General features: G+C 40.7%; 1 protein-coding gene across 4 annotated transcripts; it reads left to right on the top strand.

Moving 5' to 3' along the window:
• Nucleotides 1-482: 482 nt before the first annotated feature.
• Nucleotides 483-16545, top strand: LOC131932861 (pleiotrophin). Of its 4 annotated transcripts, none has more exons than XM_059289767.1 (5): nt 483-613; nt 10864-10982; nt 12073-12228; nt 13324-13485; nt 16051-16545. In XM_059289767.1, exons 2-5 carry the CDS (start codon nt 10877-10879, stop codon nt 16056-16058), a joined length of 432 nt encoding a protein of 143 aa, XP_059145750.1. In that variant the 5' UTR covers nt 483-613; nt 10864-10876; the 3' UTR covers nt 16059-16545. The 4 variants fall into 4 exon arrangements, with proteins under 4 accessions (XP_059145750.1, XP_059145752.1, XP_059145748.1 ...); XM_059289769.1 differs by having other exon boundaries at nt 516-613; nt 10869-10982; XM_059289765.1 differs by lacking the exon at nt 483-613 and adding an exon at nt 9733-9866.
• Nucleotides 16546-17937: the final 1392 nt, after the last annotated feature.

Here is a 17937-nt window from a genome sequence, read left to right as displayed (position 1 = left end):
ACAAAAAGGGTCACAGAGTAAATTCTAGATTATGAGAACAGTTCACAAAATAAAATCTATTTTTTAATTTTAAAAGTTTGGAAGAGAAAACAAAATAAAGATTGCAGCATCATATTTTAAAACGGGTAAGGTCAAACTAGATCTAGATGAATAACAACGATTGCGTAATTTTATTTTGACAAAAATGCTACATTTAATCGTATAGTATTTATTATTCAATAGTTCTTCAGAGCTGAAGTCAAGGAAAAGTAACTGCGTTAAAATTTCATACGATTTACATTATACACAATTAGCTCCCTTGTAAGCTTATTGCCGGCTGTACTTATCATTGACAAAACAAAACTTATGGACATTTTGTTTTAAAATTAGCCATCGAAACTCAATACAATTAATGTGGTTTTATAAATATTATTCAGCAAATCTACAAACAGAAAAATATGTGTGTTTGTTAATTGGCAACAATTATCTCGGCTTAAATTATTCTCGAGATAGTTTAATAAAAGTACCTGGCCATCCAAAAAACATTCCATACAAATTTTGGATTGGTAACATTTCAGAGTAGCGAAAAATCATCCAAAGAAAGATAAGCCAATTTCTTTGTTGTTAGCGTGAGGTAAGTTCATGTTATTGAACTCTAATTCACACTTAGAATTAACTCAATTAACTCTTGATAACATACATTCTCAACATATTAACTGCTTAATGTAGAGATCTAGAATCTAGAGTCAGTATTGAATTGATGATAGTCTAGCTAGCTGAAGTCAAGTTCTAAACTTAAAATCTGGACTCAACAGACACTCCTCAGATTCTAACACTAGATCACTAGAGAATAGAATTAAATATTAGATTCTTTTAGAATCTACAACTTCTAGAATTCTAGATCTAATCTAGTAGTAAGGTAGAGTATAAAATAGTAAAATAGTCTTGGCACTTTAATAAAAAAAAATAAAGCAAAGCAAGTTAATAAACTTGTTAGGCCCCCCATTAGGAAAATTTTAATGTGCCAGTTTGAAGAATTTGTCATTTATTTTGGGCATCATTGTTGTACTATTTTTAAGCAAACCAAAAAAAAATGTGCAAGTTTTTCAAATACACAACTGACAAATGGCAAACCCTTTTATATCTATATTGTTATTTTTAGGCCTAAATACTTTTTAATGAACAGAAAATATTGATACAAAATAATCGTATAGTGCATAACATACATTACATACAATAATAAGCTTAGGGGACTACCAAAGTTAAATTTTTTTCTTTAGGCCCATGGAAGATGTATTTTTTTATAAATTAAATAACCCTAGCCCACATAAATTTCACAATATGTAATAAGAGCTTTTTGCAGCTGGACTATAGCCTTTACCAAAGTGTCTTAAATTCGGTCTTTTTGCTAACTTGTTATTTGATACACTTGCAGTAGAATAGGTTAAATTATAGCCTACAATACTTTGATTGAAATTTCAGTGATACAGTTGTTTGGCCCACTACTAATTATGTAGTATGCTTGAACAATGAATTATGCTTGGTTAGTTAGTCCATAGAAGATGATGGAGATGTGTGCATCTGGTAAGATGAGGGTTTGGTAGAAGTCAAATGTTAAAGTAAAATAAATTGTCTACACTATCCCCATCCTTAAGAGTGAGATGAATCCTCAGGTGTCAGAGGCATCGCAGGAGGCCCTTTGGAACCACCGGCTACACTAATGCGTTGGCAGTGGGTAGGGTTCCGTCCTGGTTTGATTTTGTCAAATGTCATGTGCCACATACATGTCCCTATTGTATGATTCACTTTAAAATGAATGTAGACGCAATAGTTCTGATGCGGGAGGGAGCACAAGAATCTGGAGGTTATGTGGCGCAGACGCGACTGATTTTATTTAGTCAATTTTATAGTAACCCACCTCATCCATACTGTATAGCTCTCTTAAAATGAACATAGACATTAAAGTGCTCATATGGGGGGAGGATGACAAAACGCACCCTGAGTGCCTAAGATTGCTTCTGATTCAATTTAGTGAATGATTAAAGAACCCAATTGTACCCATAGACTATCACACATAGGCACCGTATATAGTGCTCATGGGAGGAGTGCAATTGCACCTTATCGCACACCAGAATATGTGTCTGCTTTGATTTAGTGCAAGATTATACTAATTGTATCCATTGCATATCATTTTGCTTTTTAATGCAATCATAGGCGCCCTATTGCACTTCCAACACAATTTTGAGGACTTATACCAAGCCCACTGATGCTGTAACTGATACTGTTTTCTATAGCTTGAGATGTTTCAATGAAATGTCTTAGTTTTCCTGATTATATTTGAAGAAAACTGTTACATTAGCTCCTTCAACATTGCAGCTCAGTTCAATAAGGCCTCACCATTGTTCCTTATTGAGGTTCCCTTAAAGATGGGATAGGTTTAAATATTGTGTATTTCTTACTTAACATGTCTGCCTTTCCTAAATGTATGCAATTTGCTGCATGATCAAATATTGCTAACTCACCACACCCCCATGATAACATTTGATTATGATAAATTATTCAACTTGCATAACTTCAATCAGCCTTCATTGACTACTAATAACAGCACATGTAAAAAATATTGTGGTTTATTTTATCAAATGGTGTAAGAACAAACAAAACACCTGATCCATTGTCGCATCAGTCACATGATTATCTATGCCCTATTGTTCAACCGTCACATACTATTATGTGATTTATTGATTAGAAGGCATACACCAGGAGGAGGTATTCTTTGTAATGCTTTGTTTGCTATCAAGCTGCATAACAATACACCAGAAGGGGTTATTCTTTGTAATGCTTTGTTTGCTGTCAAGCTGCATAACAACACACGAGGAGGAATTATTAATTCTAACATTTTGTTTGATACATAAAAAAGCTAGGAAATAATTAGCACATAATTTGTTGTATAACAACATAAGTAAAAGAAATAAACTAAGGGTCATGGGTATCTAAACTTAGCTTGTTGAATGTTGGGGATGAATTTGTAGAAATTCTGTTTAAGTGGTTTAGAAACAGTGTACATATATATAACACAAATGGCTGTAGTGACATTTGTTATATTGTGTAATAAAGGTTAGGGGTGGAATAGAACTATGATGTACAAGACTGCTTTTGATTTTCTTGTTTATTCTAAGCTTTCTGCTGTATACATACTCTTTCTTTTATTTTGATTTGCAATTTTTCTATTGAAGATATGATGTAACAGGTGTTCTTGTGTAAAATTATGTCATTCAGAAACATTTTAATGAGAAAAAAATTTTTGCACCACCAAACATTTCTGAAAGTGTTATATAATATTAAAACTTTGAAGTGTGATGGGTCATCTATTAAATTTGTTATATGAGGTAGGATTAGGTTTTAAAATATCACAGTTTATGTTGTAGCATCTGTCTAGAACACAGATATTCTTTATTCTGTGTTAGTAACTAGATACAATTCCTCAAACCCCTATCCCAATGTGGGGCTAATTTATCACTCAATTCAGGTAGTATCAAAAGTAGCTGTTTGATATATTGGTGCCATCTCAAAAGTGCACACACACCCGTGATGTGTCTATCACAATGGTTCTTAACTTGGGTTCGATCAAACTCCAAGGGTTCAGTTAGTCCATCTGAGGGTTTCGGTGGAGTTTAAGACACACACCCGACTCATGATTCGTAATCTGATTCCATCAGTGTGTAAGATAGAACCATTAAGACGGGTTTGGTGAATGCGCATATGAAACTGCTGGGGCTCTGTACCTTCTAAAAAGTTAAGAACCACTGGTCTAACATGAGGGTGATGTTAAAGGTGTGGAATGTTTTGTAAACTAGCACGGTGCCCCCCATCTGCCACTGAGCCAGTGGTGCCCATACATTGCTGTCATGTGGTTTTATTCCAGCTGACTGGAGATCCATGACCTGAGAATGTGTCAGAGTTCACCCAGGCTTGTGGTAAAGGTCAGGGTTGGTCTTAAGTTTTGTAGCCAGCACTGCTTGGCTCTGTTTATCTGCTTGTTAAATCTTCTCTAGGGGGTGTTAGGTTTCAGTCCTCTCTTTTTAATCTCACCTCGTGGATTTGTTTCGGATTAAAGCATTTAAACCATCAAAGGCTAGTTATTATAAAAGAGATATATCTAAATGTAAATATGTTTTTTTTTTTTTTTAATATATGGATAATCTTAATCATACATGATCTTTCAGAAATGTATGTGTGAACTGGATTTATTATTGGATTGGTTAATTTTCAGGGTTAGTAGGCTAATCAGTCCCTAGGTTGATTGAGTTAGAAGATTGTTCATACCTCGTTACCACTGGATTAGTTTTATCTTTGATCTAAGGGTCAGGTGTAACTGTTAAGTACCATTTAGTGTTAACTAGAGGAGATTTAAACATGTTGATTTGCTTGAATCATTTGCAAGTTCTTTGAGTTGTATCAGATAAAGAGCTGCAGTCAAAGAGATAGTTGGTGTAGAGGATTGCAGATCAAACCTCATTACCACATTCAGTTCAATTTTTAAATTTTCTAAGCACTCCAATTTGAAATCCAAATCAACAACCTAGTTCCTAAATCAGTACAAGGTACACTATGTGAAATGTAATAGCGAATCCACCCTGTTGACTGTTGGTAAGTTCTGTGGTGGAGTGAACCCACCCCACACCAGTAGAGTTGTGGAATGCATCCACCCCACACCAGTGGAGCTGTGGGATGAATCCATCCTACGCCAGTGGAGTTGTTGAACAAATCCACCCCACGCCACTAGAGTTGTTGAATGAATCCATCTCCCCTGAACGTGTAGATAGATGGTCGTGTGCTAATTGCGTGCTATTGATTCCTTCCCAGCTGGGATGTCTTGAATCAATCTTTGCTCGGGAGTTTAGCTCTGGCATTACATTAATAATGGAGCGTGATGCTACCTTCTCGGTGGAGGGAAATTAGTCGCTACACATTGCTGGGGGGGGGGGGGGGGGCGTCGTAACGGGCATGTTTGAGTATAAACTAAAATAACTATAGAACGGGAGGGTCAATTAAACTACTGTGCCATATCTCAAGGCTCCCCTTCTACCGTTGTGTGTGTGTTTCTTTTCTGGCTTCTGTTGTTTTATGTAGGAGCTAGTACTTGGGACAAGGGGGATAATGTAAGAATTGTGCCAGTTGGTGGTGTGTGAACGTCTACGTCGTGTGATATGTTTACACTGTTGATGTATTGTAGCGATAAAAACTTAGCTTTCACTTACATACTGGACAAGTTAAATTATTGTAGCTGTTGGTTTAAAAAATGTGGCATGTGTAAAACATTGGCCTTTTTCAACTTTTGTGTCTCAGTTGACTTGATGAAGTGTAAACATGGGCTCGACAAATATGGAAGACATTTTTTATTTATACAACTGCTTTTACATGCTTAGCACATGATTCGGCTTGTGTATGTGACATGCCTAGCTATGGTATAGTTGGCATGTTTGGGCTTATCGCTGCGATGTGTTTTAACTATAGTGTGGTTGGCATGTTTTAGCTTCTGATGGCTGCGGCGTGTTTTGGCTGTAGTGTAGTTATTTATTTATTTTTTTGCTTTTTATTATTGCGACCTGTTTTAGCTATAGTGTAGTTGGCATGTTTTAGCTTCTTATGGCTGCGACGTGTTTCGGGTTTTTGTCTACTGCGCAGTTTCACGTAGCAATTTTCGCAAATGCTACCCCCGAGTGCCGCCATGATTTGTTTGGCTTATTATGCTTGCGATATGACAATCACATACACCAATTGTTATGTACTGATTGCCGTGACGGTACATTAGGCTAGCGACAGTCACATACACCAAGTGTTATGTACTGGTTTGCCGTGACGGTACATTAGGCTAGCGACAGTCACATACACCAAGTGTTATGTACTGGTTTGCCGTGACGGTACATTAGGCTAGCGACAGTCACATACACCAAGTGTTATGTACTGGTTTGCCGTGACGGTACATTAGGCTAGCGACAGCCACATACACCAAGTGTTATGTACTGATTTGCCGTGACGGTACATTAGGCTAGCGACAGTCACATACACCAAGTGTTATGTACTGATTTGCCGTGACGGTACATTAGGCTAGCGACAGCCACATACACCAAGTGTTATGTACTGGTTTGCCGTGACGGTACATTAGGCTAGCGACAGCCACATACACCAAGTGTTATGTACTGATTTGCCGTGACGGTACATTAGGCTAGCGACAGCCACATACACCAAGTGTTATGTACTGATTTGCCGTGACGGTACATTAAGCTAGCGACAGACACATACACCAAGTGTTATGTACTGATTGCCGTGACGGTACATTAGTCAGGCAAAATACCTGATGAAGAGCCGCTGTTTGTGTACTGGATAAAAGAGCTCCGTGCTGAAGACTACCCAAGCCCGGTAGTGTTAGACAGTGGGTGTCGTGTTGCTGGGGTAGACTCTCGTTACAGAGACGACGTTATTCCGTTCTGTGGGCGGTGGTTGCAGGGCTTCTCACGTTGTCTGGTCCACCGATCGATGGGGGGGGGGGGATCTCTGTGTCGCGCTGCTACCAGTGGTGTTTGTGGCTGTCGGGGTTTGTGTTTGGCTGGCGTTGTTCAATGTTGGTTGTTGTCGGTGTCATAAATACGGCTGGCCATCTGTTGACCTAAGGCAGTGGTCAGCTGCCAGGTGCTCGTTGGGTGATTAAATGCCGCCATTGTTGTCAGGTTTTCTGCAATGTTTATCTGTGTTTTGAAAGTACCTTGCTCTCAGCAGTTAATTTTGTTTCGCTGATGAAACAAATTTCAGTGCGGTTTTCCTGGTGATTTCTGTTTTTTAAAAAGTTGGCCACTTGTTGCATGTAGTCTACTGTCAGGTTCACGCTAACCACATGACCTAACGTGCGGCTTTTGTTCCAAAGATGACCGGCCTTGTAATAACATGGTCATCAGTTGGTCCCAGAGGCGTGTTCATCTTCGGCGGGGTCCCTTGACTATAGCAGCTAACCAGTTATTAGGAGTGATGTTGAGCTGTAAATACTACTTAAGCTTATCAGATCACCTTATGTATAGCAAAGCTAACTATGACATACGAGAAATCCAGTAGATATTTGGTCGAATCTGTCTCAGGTGACACGGAAATGCCGTGTTCCGTCTCTAGACTCGAATCATTAAAGTCGTCGCTCATTCCATACCAGGAAATAAAAAAGCATGCACTCATCAGGCAAATATCAAATCGGGGGATTGTATGTACATTTACTTAACTTGCAAGACATGGCCTTAGGGACTATTTATAAACTAAGAAGTTTTCTATATTTAAATTACAATGTAATATGAACAAGAATTTTAGTTCAGTTCTCTTAAAATGCGCTTGAATAAAAATACAACATCTGTTCCCGAATCATGCGTGTAATTGTACACACACGAGGAAACCAGTAGATTTTTCCTTGAATTTGTGGCACGTAGCATGTAATTATAGACATCTATCTCCGGGTTCGCATCATTGCGGTGAGGGGCGACGGGCACCTAGCTCCCGTCGAGTTTTAGATAGTGAAAAGTGTTATCATAGTTTCTAGTCTTAACGACAGGTTATATGCATAAATAATAATAATTAGTTAACTAGTGAGATGTCACAAAAGTAAAGGAAAATTTAAATTATATGAGATTTTACAGCGTGTTAGAATTAACTAAAACTCCTGTGACTAAATCATCACTTCTATCAGGTCTTTTTGTCAACGTGTCGCTTGCTAAGCAAATAGAAAACTTTGAATGTAAATATTACTTATGCTCATTATATCACTTTATTGCAAACCAGACGGTACACAAAAGAATATCAGGCAAGAAACAATTGTCCCACCATGAAGCACTTTTAGCTCAAGGCATACGGAATATTTCTCTCCAACATCCATGTATAGTACTGTATACACATTTATAAAATATCGGGGGCCCTGGGCTGCTGCCCGGTCAGCCCCCCCCCCCCTTTAATCCGCCGATGGTTCGTCCTTTGACTCTGGTTTAAGTTTCCCCCGGACAGTCGTTGTGTTATGTAGATGACTGAGGCGAGCTGGCCGAGTTATGGCCCGCGGTTATCTCGTGACGTATGACTGCACTGATCGATGCTGTATCCTGTCAACGTCCAGTTCCCTGCCAGATAAACTCTCATCTGGCGGAGTTGCCAGATAAGCTTTATTTTTGTGTTGCCTGTTTGTGTACAAGATCTCGATATTTAATCTTGTAGAGTGTTTTTATAGTTGCCTGTTTTGTGCGCAAGTTCTCGTCAGATAAACTTTTATAGCTGCTTGTTTGTGTACAAGGCCCTGACCTTCTTTCCACGAACGGCTTCATCTGTACATGTGTCTGTCTCTTCCCTCTCCTCCCCCCTCCCCATTGTATTTTTAACAGAGCGCATGTAACACGGGTGTCTTTAATAGCTGAGTGTACGCTCGCCCTGCCACAAGCAGTTACCGACTTGAGTTTTAGCCCTCAGATATGTGACAAGGCTCCCGACTCGAACATTCTTAACCTTTTCAGTGCCGGGAATCTAGGGAATGACGGAGTAACATATTTTGTCTGCGGGCCCGGCTGTAATTGCTTTTTGTTCTAACCACAATAGTGTAGGTGCTCTAGGCTAGCGGCATGCTGTGGTCGATCACCGCAATTGTTTGTTTGTATGTGTGTGTGTGTGTGTGTGTGTTTTTCTAACCACAATAGTGTAGGTGCTCTAGGCTAGCGGCATGCTGTGGTCGATCACCGCAATTGTTTGTTTGTATGTGTGTGTGTGTGTGTGTTTTTCTAACCACAATAGTGTAGGTGCTCTAGGCTAGCGGCATGCTGTGGTCGATAGAAATCATATTTGATGCAGCATCATGCAGAAAAGTTGTTATACTTGTACACATTGATCTCCTGGAATCTTACAGTCACTTGGTCCTGTGACTCAAGAAGAGATAGTGTGGTCAGTTCTAAGTAATTTTCTCATCACATGTGTCAGGTGCATAGGAATAGTGTGGTCAGTTATATGCCCTTCTCAGATCACATGTAGCATGGGCATAGGAATTGTGTGGTCAGTTATATGCCCTTCTCAGATCACATGTAGCATGGGCATAAGAATTGTGTGGTCAGTTCTATGCCCTCTAAGATCACATGTAGCATGGGCATAAGAATAGTGTGGTCAGTTCTATGCCCTTCTCAAATCACCGATAAAACCAGCTAAATTCAATGGTTTAAAAGGGGGGGGGGGTGGATGACAGAAATAAAGTCATAATTCCCCTTGAGTGTTCTCTGATCTATAAATGACATTCTGTCACGTGTCACTGTATCACTACGCCTTGGTGTCGCATCGCATTTGATGGATGTATTCATTCATGAAGTGCGAAACATTACGAGCACCCACTCGAAGTCTGAGCATTGTGTGTACCCACTGACCGTCACAACACTGGGGATGGTTCAAGTGATATGACGCCATGTTTGAGTGTGTGTTCTCTCTCAAGTGGCAGGCTGCTCTTATTTTTTTCTTTCTCTCCGTGCCGTCAGTTGGACCTAGTCCTGACGTCCATGGTACGGGTTGCCTTGCCCTCTAGACGAGGTCGCTCTCCAGCCATCCGCAGGTCACGTGTTGCTCACCATTGTTGACCCCAGGCTGGGGAGTGATCTAGGCCTACAATTATAAGCAGAAAGTCGAGTGGGAGGGGCAGGGGGGTGACACACATATCCAGTTTTAAAACTCGGTCACGGTTCATGCCCACTGCACTAACGGGCCTGTGGCGAACTGGGGGTGGCGAAACAACGCAGTTTGTATCACGTGGTCGGCAATGGGGTTCCTGGTATATTTAGGTTTTATTTAGACAGTCGTTTGTTTTGATTCGTCCCTGTCTCACGCGGATTCGCTGGGTAAATACATCAATACATTTTCATTGAGGAATATATATATATATATATATATATATATATATATATATATATATATATATATATATATATATATATATATATATATATATATATATATATATATAATTTAATAGGTGTAGAGAAATAGATTAACACTTTAGTTATGAATAACAGATTTGTAAGTGTATTGTGAAATATACAACCGTACCTGTAAACAGTCATACTTATACTGATTTTATTTTTTTACAAAGTTCAACGCAGTGGGTAATAATGCAATGCTTTACAGATCTAACTCTGCCTTAAATGTTCTTTATTTTACATTGATTAGTGTGGTTTAGTAGGCAACCGTTGTTTGTCTATACTTTATTCTGAAGGGAACAATTGGAATTTATTTTTATTTTTAAAATTCTTCTAAGCGGCTAATTTTTCTCTAAATGATGCCATGGCTTTAAAAAAAATGTGTACAGTTTAGTGTTATGGTCCCAAGCCTCAGTTAGTGTAACTTGATAGAGTTATTTCCCTGCTCTTTAAAGTTAGTGTAGGGGTCTAGTCCCGCTTGATTGATAGGCTGTCATGCTTGATGTTAAAATAGACTAGCTATAGCTCTTTACAACCCTTCAATCATCTGTTGATGGATCAAGTGGCTACCATCTTGTAGCTTTGAACTTAGTTACTTTTAGTGAAATTTCTTTTGGGGTTTATGCTAAATTGCAATAATTTTTTGTAATTTTGATTGTACTAGAAATATTTGGAGTTGGGATAAAAGGGTTTTTTATTCTCTATTTTTGTTTTTACATAAATTACTTTCAATTTTTTTTTAGAAGGAATTAAGAACTTTTATTGTTTGTTTTTTTATGGTACCAAAACAGTTTACATATTTGTACAATACACTGTAATTAGATGCTAATTCTTGCATTTTATTTTCTGCTATTAAGAAAAACATTGTTGCAATGTCTCTTGTTTAAGTTGTATTAAACCTGTTTTCTCTCTGCTGTAGATAAGCTGAAACCATGAAGCTGTCTCTCAACTGTTGCACCTGGTTACTCCTCCTCTCGCTGTGTTTAATCCTCATCAGCTCCACTGAAGGGGGAAAGAAGGGCGGAGCTAAAAACGGAGGTATTAATTTAATTTGGCATGGGATGACATGGTCGAATGGTAGTGCAGACAACAGCTAACCTGAAAGTCCAATCTAGGAAAGTCCACCCACATTTGATGGGCTCCTGGCTCACGTTGGGGAAAGTAAAGGCGACTGAGCATAGTGTTGGCCACACTGTTTCTTCATATGACGAGGTCACAGAAACAGATGAACTCTACTTCACTTACCCCATGGACCATCAGGTTCAAAAGGGAACTTTACTAGTTTCCTTACTACTTAGCTTATTTGTCACACTATGCAGAATCTAACTGTTAAGTAGAAAGTTGTGTATAAACTTTTGGAATTTTTTGTGTAACCTCAAGCATAACCTACTCAGGTTAAATGCACTTGAATATATGCTAATAGTTGCAGGTGTGGTGATTCAGGTAAAGTGGTAATTGTCAGCTTAATACTGAACATCAGGAGATGATAGCTGAATAAAGAAATGCATATGATTATCATTGGCTTATTGTTGAAGTTTTCATAGAAGTTACAATTTTGCTAAATTTTGGGTATTTAAACATGAGGAAAAGACTTATTAATTAATGAGGACTTGTAGCTTTTATGGAGTGAAGTGTTTCAAGTTTAGTGGAAACTTTCTGATTGATTACTGGATGTCTTAATTAATTTGCTTAGGGGAAGCTTAATTATTGACAACTTGTATTAATTAGTTTAGAAGAAATGTGTTAATTACTGACCATGTATAAATTAATGGAGTGGACTTGTAAATTAGTGACCCCCATGTATAAATGAGTGCAGCGTAACATGTTAATTAGTGACCCCATGTATGAATGAGTGCAGTATAACATGTTAATTAGTGACCCCATGTATAAATGAGTGCAGTATAACATGTTAATTAGTGACCCCATGTATAAATGAGTGCAGCATAACATGTTAATTAGTGACCCCATGTATGAATGAGTGCAGTATAACATGTTAATTAGTGACCCCATGTATAAATGAGTGCAGCATAACATGTTAATTACTGACCCCATGTATAAATGAGTGCAGCATAACATGTTGATTAGTGACCCCATGTATAAATGAAAGCTAATTAGCTACCTGTCACAGCCTGCAAGTACAACAAGAAGGGCAAGGAGAGTGAGTGCAACACAAGCACCAACACCAAAGAGATCACGTACACCCTCAAGAAGGGAGACGCTGAATGTCAAGCCACTATTGTCAAGAAAAAACCTTGCTCTAACTCAAAACCCAAAAAAGCCAAAGGTTAGTGTCATTTTGTTTATTTATTCATCTAACTTTTGCAATACCTTTATTGGTAATATTGATCAAAGCCTAGTAAGTCTAGGTTAACATTATTCACATCCTCTCTAGCCCAGCCCCAATACTGCCTACTTTTGTCTCTTCCCAATACCAAAAATATAAAGGAAAGTTAACTTCCCTGTACCTTACTGCCCACCTGTGTCCCACACACTGCCCACCTGTGTCCCACACACTGCCCACCTGTCCCACACACTGCCCACCTGTGTCCCACACACTACCCACCTGTGTCCCACACACTGCCCACCTGTCCCACACACTGCCCACCTGTGTCCCACACACTGCCCGCCTGTGTTCCGCACACTGCCCACCTGTCCCACACACTGCCCGCCTGTGTTCCGCACACTGCCCACCTGTGTCCCTAACACTGCCCACCTGTGTCCCACACACTGCCCACCTGTGTCCCACACACTGCCCACCTGTGTCCCACACACTGCCCACCTGTGTCCCTAACACTGCCCACCTGTGTCCCTAACACTGCCCACCTGTGTCCCTAACACTGCCCACCTGTGTCCCTAACACTGCCCACCTGTGTCCCTAACACTGCCCACCTGTGTCCCTAACACTGCCCACCTGTGTCCCTAACACTGCCCACCTGTGTCCCACACATTGCCCACCTGTGTCCCACACTCTGCCCACCTGTGTGCCACATGCTGCCCACCTGTGTCCCACACACTACCCACCTGTGTCCCACACACTACCCACCTGTGTCCCACACTGTACCCACCTGTGTCCCACACACTACCCACCTGTGTCCCACACACTACCCACCTGTGTCCCACACACTACCCACCTGTGTCCTACACACTACCCACCTGTGTCCCACACACTACCCACCTGTGTCCCACACTGTACCCACCTGTGTCCCACACACTACCCACCTGTCCCACACACTACCCACCTGTTTCCCACACTGTACCCACCTGTCCCACACTGTACCCACCTGTCCCACACTGTACCCACCTGTCCCACACATTGCCCACCTGTCCCACACACTGCCCACCTGTAAATAAAGTTTGTTACCGTGTACCTCCTACCCAGGGTCAGGCTGCAAGTATGAGAAGCAAGGTGCCACCTGGACTGAGTGTGACCCTGTCACCAAGAAGAAGTCCAAGGAGATGAAGCTCAAGGCTGGCTCAGGCTCTCAGTGCCCACCTACCCAGACCAAAACAAAATCCTGCAAGCCAGCACGCAAAGCTGCAGGTAAACCTTCAGTGCACACCTCATGCATGCATCACTTAGATATTGTCTTTACCAGCTAACATCTCCTTGGTGTCTTCACTTATTTCTGATCACACGACACTCTGGTCACATGACACTCTGGTCACATGACACTCTGGTCACATGACACTCTGGTCACATGACACCCTGGTCACATGTCACCCTGGTCACATGATACCCTGGTCACATGACACTCTGGTCACGTGACACTCTGGTCACGAGTCACTCATCCATTCTATGTGCTTATAGCTTGACACTAAGTAAATGTTTCAGTGGGTTTAGGAGCTGCAGTTGTGTTGTCAGTGTATGTTCAGCTGCTTCAATCCTATAGATAGAACCAAACCAGCTATAGATAGAACCAAACCAGTTATAGATAGAACCAAATCAGCTGTAGATAGGACCAAACCAGCTATAGATAGGACCAAATCAGCTATAGATATAACCAAACCAGCTATAGATAGGACCAAACCAGCTATAGATAAAACCAAATCAGCTGTAGATAGGACCAAACCAGCTATAGATAGGACCAAATCAGCTATAGATATAACCAAACCAGCTATAGATAGGACCACAGCAGCTATAGATAGGACCAAACCAGCTATAGATAGAACCAAACCAGCTATAGATAGGACAACAGCAGCTATAGATAGGACCAAACCAGCTATAGATAGAACCAAACCAGCTATAGATAGAACCAAACCAGCTATAGATAGGACCAAACCAGCTATAGATAGAACCTAACCAGCTATAGATAGAACCAAACCAGCTATAGATAGAACCAAACCAGCTATAGATAGAACCAAATCAGCTATAGATAGAACCAAACCAGCTATAGATAGAACCAAACCAGCTATAGATAGGACCAAACCAGCTATAGATAGGACCAAACCAGCTATAGATAGAACCAAATCAGCTGTAGATAGAACCAAATCAGCTGTAGATAGGACCAAATCAGCTGTAGATAGGACCAAACCAGCTATAGATAGAACCAAACCAGCTATAGATAGAACCAAACCAGCTATAGATAGAACCAAACCAGCTATAGATAGAACCAAACCAGCTATAGATAGAACCAAACCAGCTATAGATAGAACCAAACCAGCTATAGATAGAACCAAACCAGCTATAGATAGAACCAAACCAGCTATAGATAGAACCAAACCAGCTATAGATAGAACCAAATCAGCTGTAGATAGAACCAAATCAGCTTTAGATAGGACCAAACCAGCTATAGATAGGACCACAGCAGCTGTATCATGCAAGCAAAGATATTTAGCTACTGTGGGTGGGCTTTTGTCAAATGTGTTCACAAACTCAGTTGTCTAATTAAAACATAGATCTAATCGTGTGCTGGTTAAGAAAGACTGGGGACTACTGCTAAGTGTTGCTTTACCTAGCTTGTCATTGGTCTAATTAAAACTGATCTAATGTGGTTCTTAAAGAATGGACAGGGGATCACTGTTAAGTGTTGCTTTACCTAGCTTAAGCCTGATGTGTGTTCTTAATAGATCAATAATGGATGCTTGTAGTTTCTCTCTTGTAGGAATGTTCATTAGCCTTACGTGTGCTTGTTTAGTCTTCCCTGTGATAGAGGTTTTTTTTTAGATAGATAGACTTGAGATGCTGGTCGGGAGGGGATGGGGAGGGGAAACAAATTTGAGCCTTGTATCAATTCAGTTTTTTAACTAATAATTTTTCTGGATTGATGTAGTTCCCTGTCTAGTTTTAATCCTCTATGTTGTACTGACACTGACTGATGTAGTTCCCTGTCTAGTGTTGAAGTTCTAATCCTCTATGTTGTACTGACACTGACTGATGTAGTTCCCTGTCTAGTGTTCAATTTCTGGTTGTGGCTGTCATCTTGGGTGCCTGCAGACATAGTTCCCTTCGGGTCTAAGACACCCCCCCCCCCCTGCCAATCTCAAGGGGGGTAGGGTGAGAGGGGAGTCGATATATCTGTTAGTGGAGTTGTCATTAAAAGCTAATAGAGTAACTTAGTTCCTATCTATCCAAATTGACTAAAATACAGCTGTGTTAATGTTTTTCTCAGCTCTAGTTAAAATTCTAGGTAACCCCAGGGTTAAACAGGGACCTTTGACCTCTACTGCAGGTGCCCATCATTGTGTGTGTGATTGTGTTAACACCTTGTTTCTCTCCTGTTCTGAAGTCTCTATCACTGACTGGGTGGATGAGTATCTGCATCTAATGTGTCATAGGATGACTAGTTCCTGGAACTTGTTTCTAGGAACTTGTTCCTGTACCTTGTTGTTGAGAACATGTTCCAGTTACTTGTTTCTGAGAACTTGTTCCTGCAACTTGTTTTTGAGAACATGTTCCAGTTACTTGTTTCTGAGAACTTGTTCCTGTACCTTGTTGTTGAGAACTTGTTCCAGTTACTTGTTTCTGACAGCTTGTTCCTGCAACATGTTTTTAAGAACTTGTTCCCATAACTTGTTTTTGAGAACATGTTCCCACAACTTGTATCTGAGGACTAGTGAAGATTGTTCAGGCCACATATGACATTTGGAAATTTTTCCTTCCTTACAGGTCAATAAATAACCCACCAGAGTTTTGCTGAGAGAGAGAGAAAGAGAGAAAGCAGTCACAGATAAATGGATGTGTACCCAGACCATATTTCAATGTATCTCTATCTAACGTGGGGCCTGGTCTGACTGACCCACCCTACTTAACTGTTGTCTGATTGATGGTCAAGTCCACATTTAGTTTCCACCCTAGCTGTCCTACCAGACCGCAGGACATTTGTCCTGTAGATGGCTGACATAATGAGAGGCTGTTGTGATAGAGTTTAATTAGATCCAGATACTTGTCAGTTCCTGTACTTTAAATGTCAACTGTTTTTTTATTTCTACTAATATTTGATGCTTGTGTTTTTGTATCTGCTATTTAAACAAAACAAAACAAAAATCAAAATTTTCCTTCCTTCTACCTCTGTAATCTCTGCCAGTGGCTTGCTACTTTTTATTTTTTATGTGCATGCTGAAACATTTTAAATTTTTCTCATTAAAGTGTGTTCATATTACCCTAGAATAGTTTTTTTTTCTTCTTCGTTGTTTGTGTGTTGGTTGTTGCATTATTTATATCATGGAAGGGCAGACGGTGGGGTAATTAATTAAATTTACAACTGCTTGCTTCAAGTAACATTAGGTGTATTTTTACAGGTAACAGTAATCTCACATTATTGTAGATAGGGAAAAACAGATCTTAGTTTTTAGTATACTGACAGGCAAAGTGGGCCACCCGAAGAAATGCCTGAAAGAAACACTGCCACCCCTCCCCCAAATTTGGAGTGATCGGTGGCGCTTTTTATTTTGGTGTGTTGTAATTCAGTTAAGTAGCTCGGGATGAACTTTTTTTTCCCTACCTCGTTTGCCCCCCCCCCCCTGGTTACGCCACTGTACACAGATGCTGCTTTAGATCCATTTAGGTTTGTGTTTCAGCTAAGACTAATTGTAAACTTAACGTGTAGACAGGTTATTGATTCAAATGGTTCAATCAGTGCAGCTGTACACCAAAGTGGTGAGCGAAATCTGACATGTTAGGTTTATCTCTGTAAGGTGAATGGCCCGGCCATAGGTTGCTGAGAAATGGAGACTCCTGGAAGAGAAAAAGTTCGTCTGCTAACTCTTAAGTCTCGAGTTCGGAACCCTGGCTAGAGTCGTAGCACATCCATGAATCTACCCATGATGATTACCTGACTTTCTTTAGGGAAAGTAAAGGCGGCTGGGCATATCATTGACCACATTGGTCCTTCACGTACCGAGGTCACAGAATACTTTCCCCATAGGCCGTCAGGTCCACATCGCGTGCAACCAAAGTCGTGAAATTTGCTGCCAAAACAATGTTTTATTCGGTGAAAATAAAGAGATAGTAGGAAAGAGGGATGATACCAAACCGAGATTTTAAATTTGTTGAGAGACGGGGTGACACCACACCAGGTAACACCCGACCTAGTGACGCCCAAATTTGTGGAGGGGCGGGGTGACACCACACCAGGTAACACCCGACCTAGTGACGCCCAAATTTATGGAGGGGCGGGGTGACACCACACCAGGTAACACCCGACCTAGTGACGCCCAAATTTGTGGAGGGACGGGGTGACACCACACCAGGTAACACCCGACCTAGTGACGCCCAAATTTGTGGAGGGACGGGGTGACACCACACCGGGTAACACCCGACCTGGTGACACCCAAATTTGTTGAGGGACGGGGTGACACCACACCAGGTAACACCCGACCTAGTGACACCCAAATTTGTTGAGGGACGGGGTGACACCACACCAGGTAACACCCGACCTAGTGACGCCCAAATTTGTGGAGGGACGGGGTGACACCACACCAGGTGACACCCGACCTAGTGACACCCAAATTTGTTGAGGGACGGGGTGACACCACACCAGGTGACACCCGACCT

This window comes from Physella acuta, unplaced genomic scaffold (assembly GCF_028476545.2).
Source record: "Physella acuta isolate Inbredline_101_S28 unplaced genomic scaffold, ASM2847654v3 ptg002296l, whole genome shotgun sequence".
NCBI lineage: Eukaryota > Metazoa > Mollusca > Gastropoda > Physidae > Physella > Physella acuta.
The sequence above is the reverse complement of the archived record's forward strand: the minus strand, read 5'-3'. Positions and strand labels throughout refer to the sequence as shown.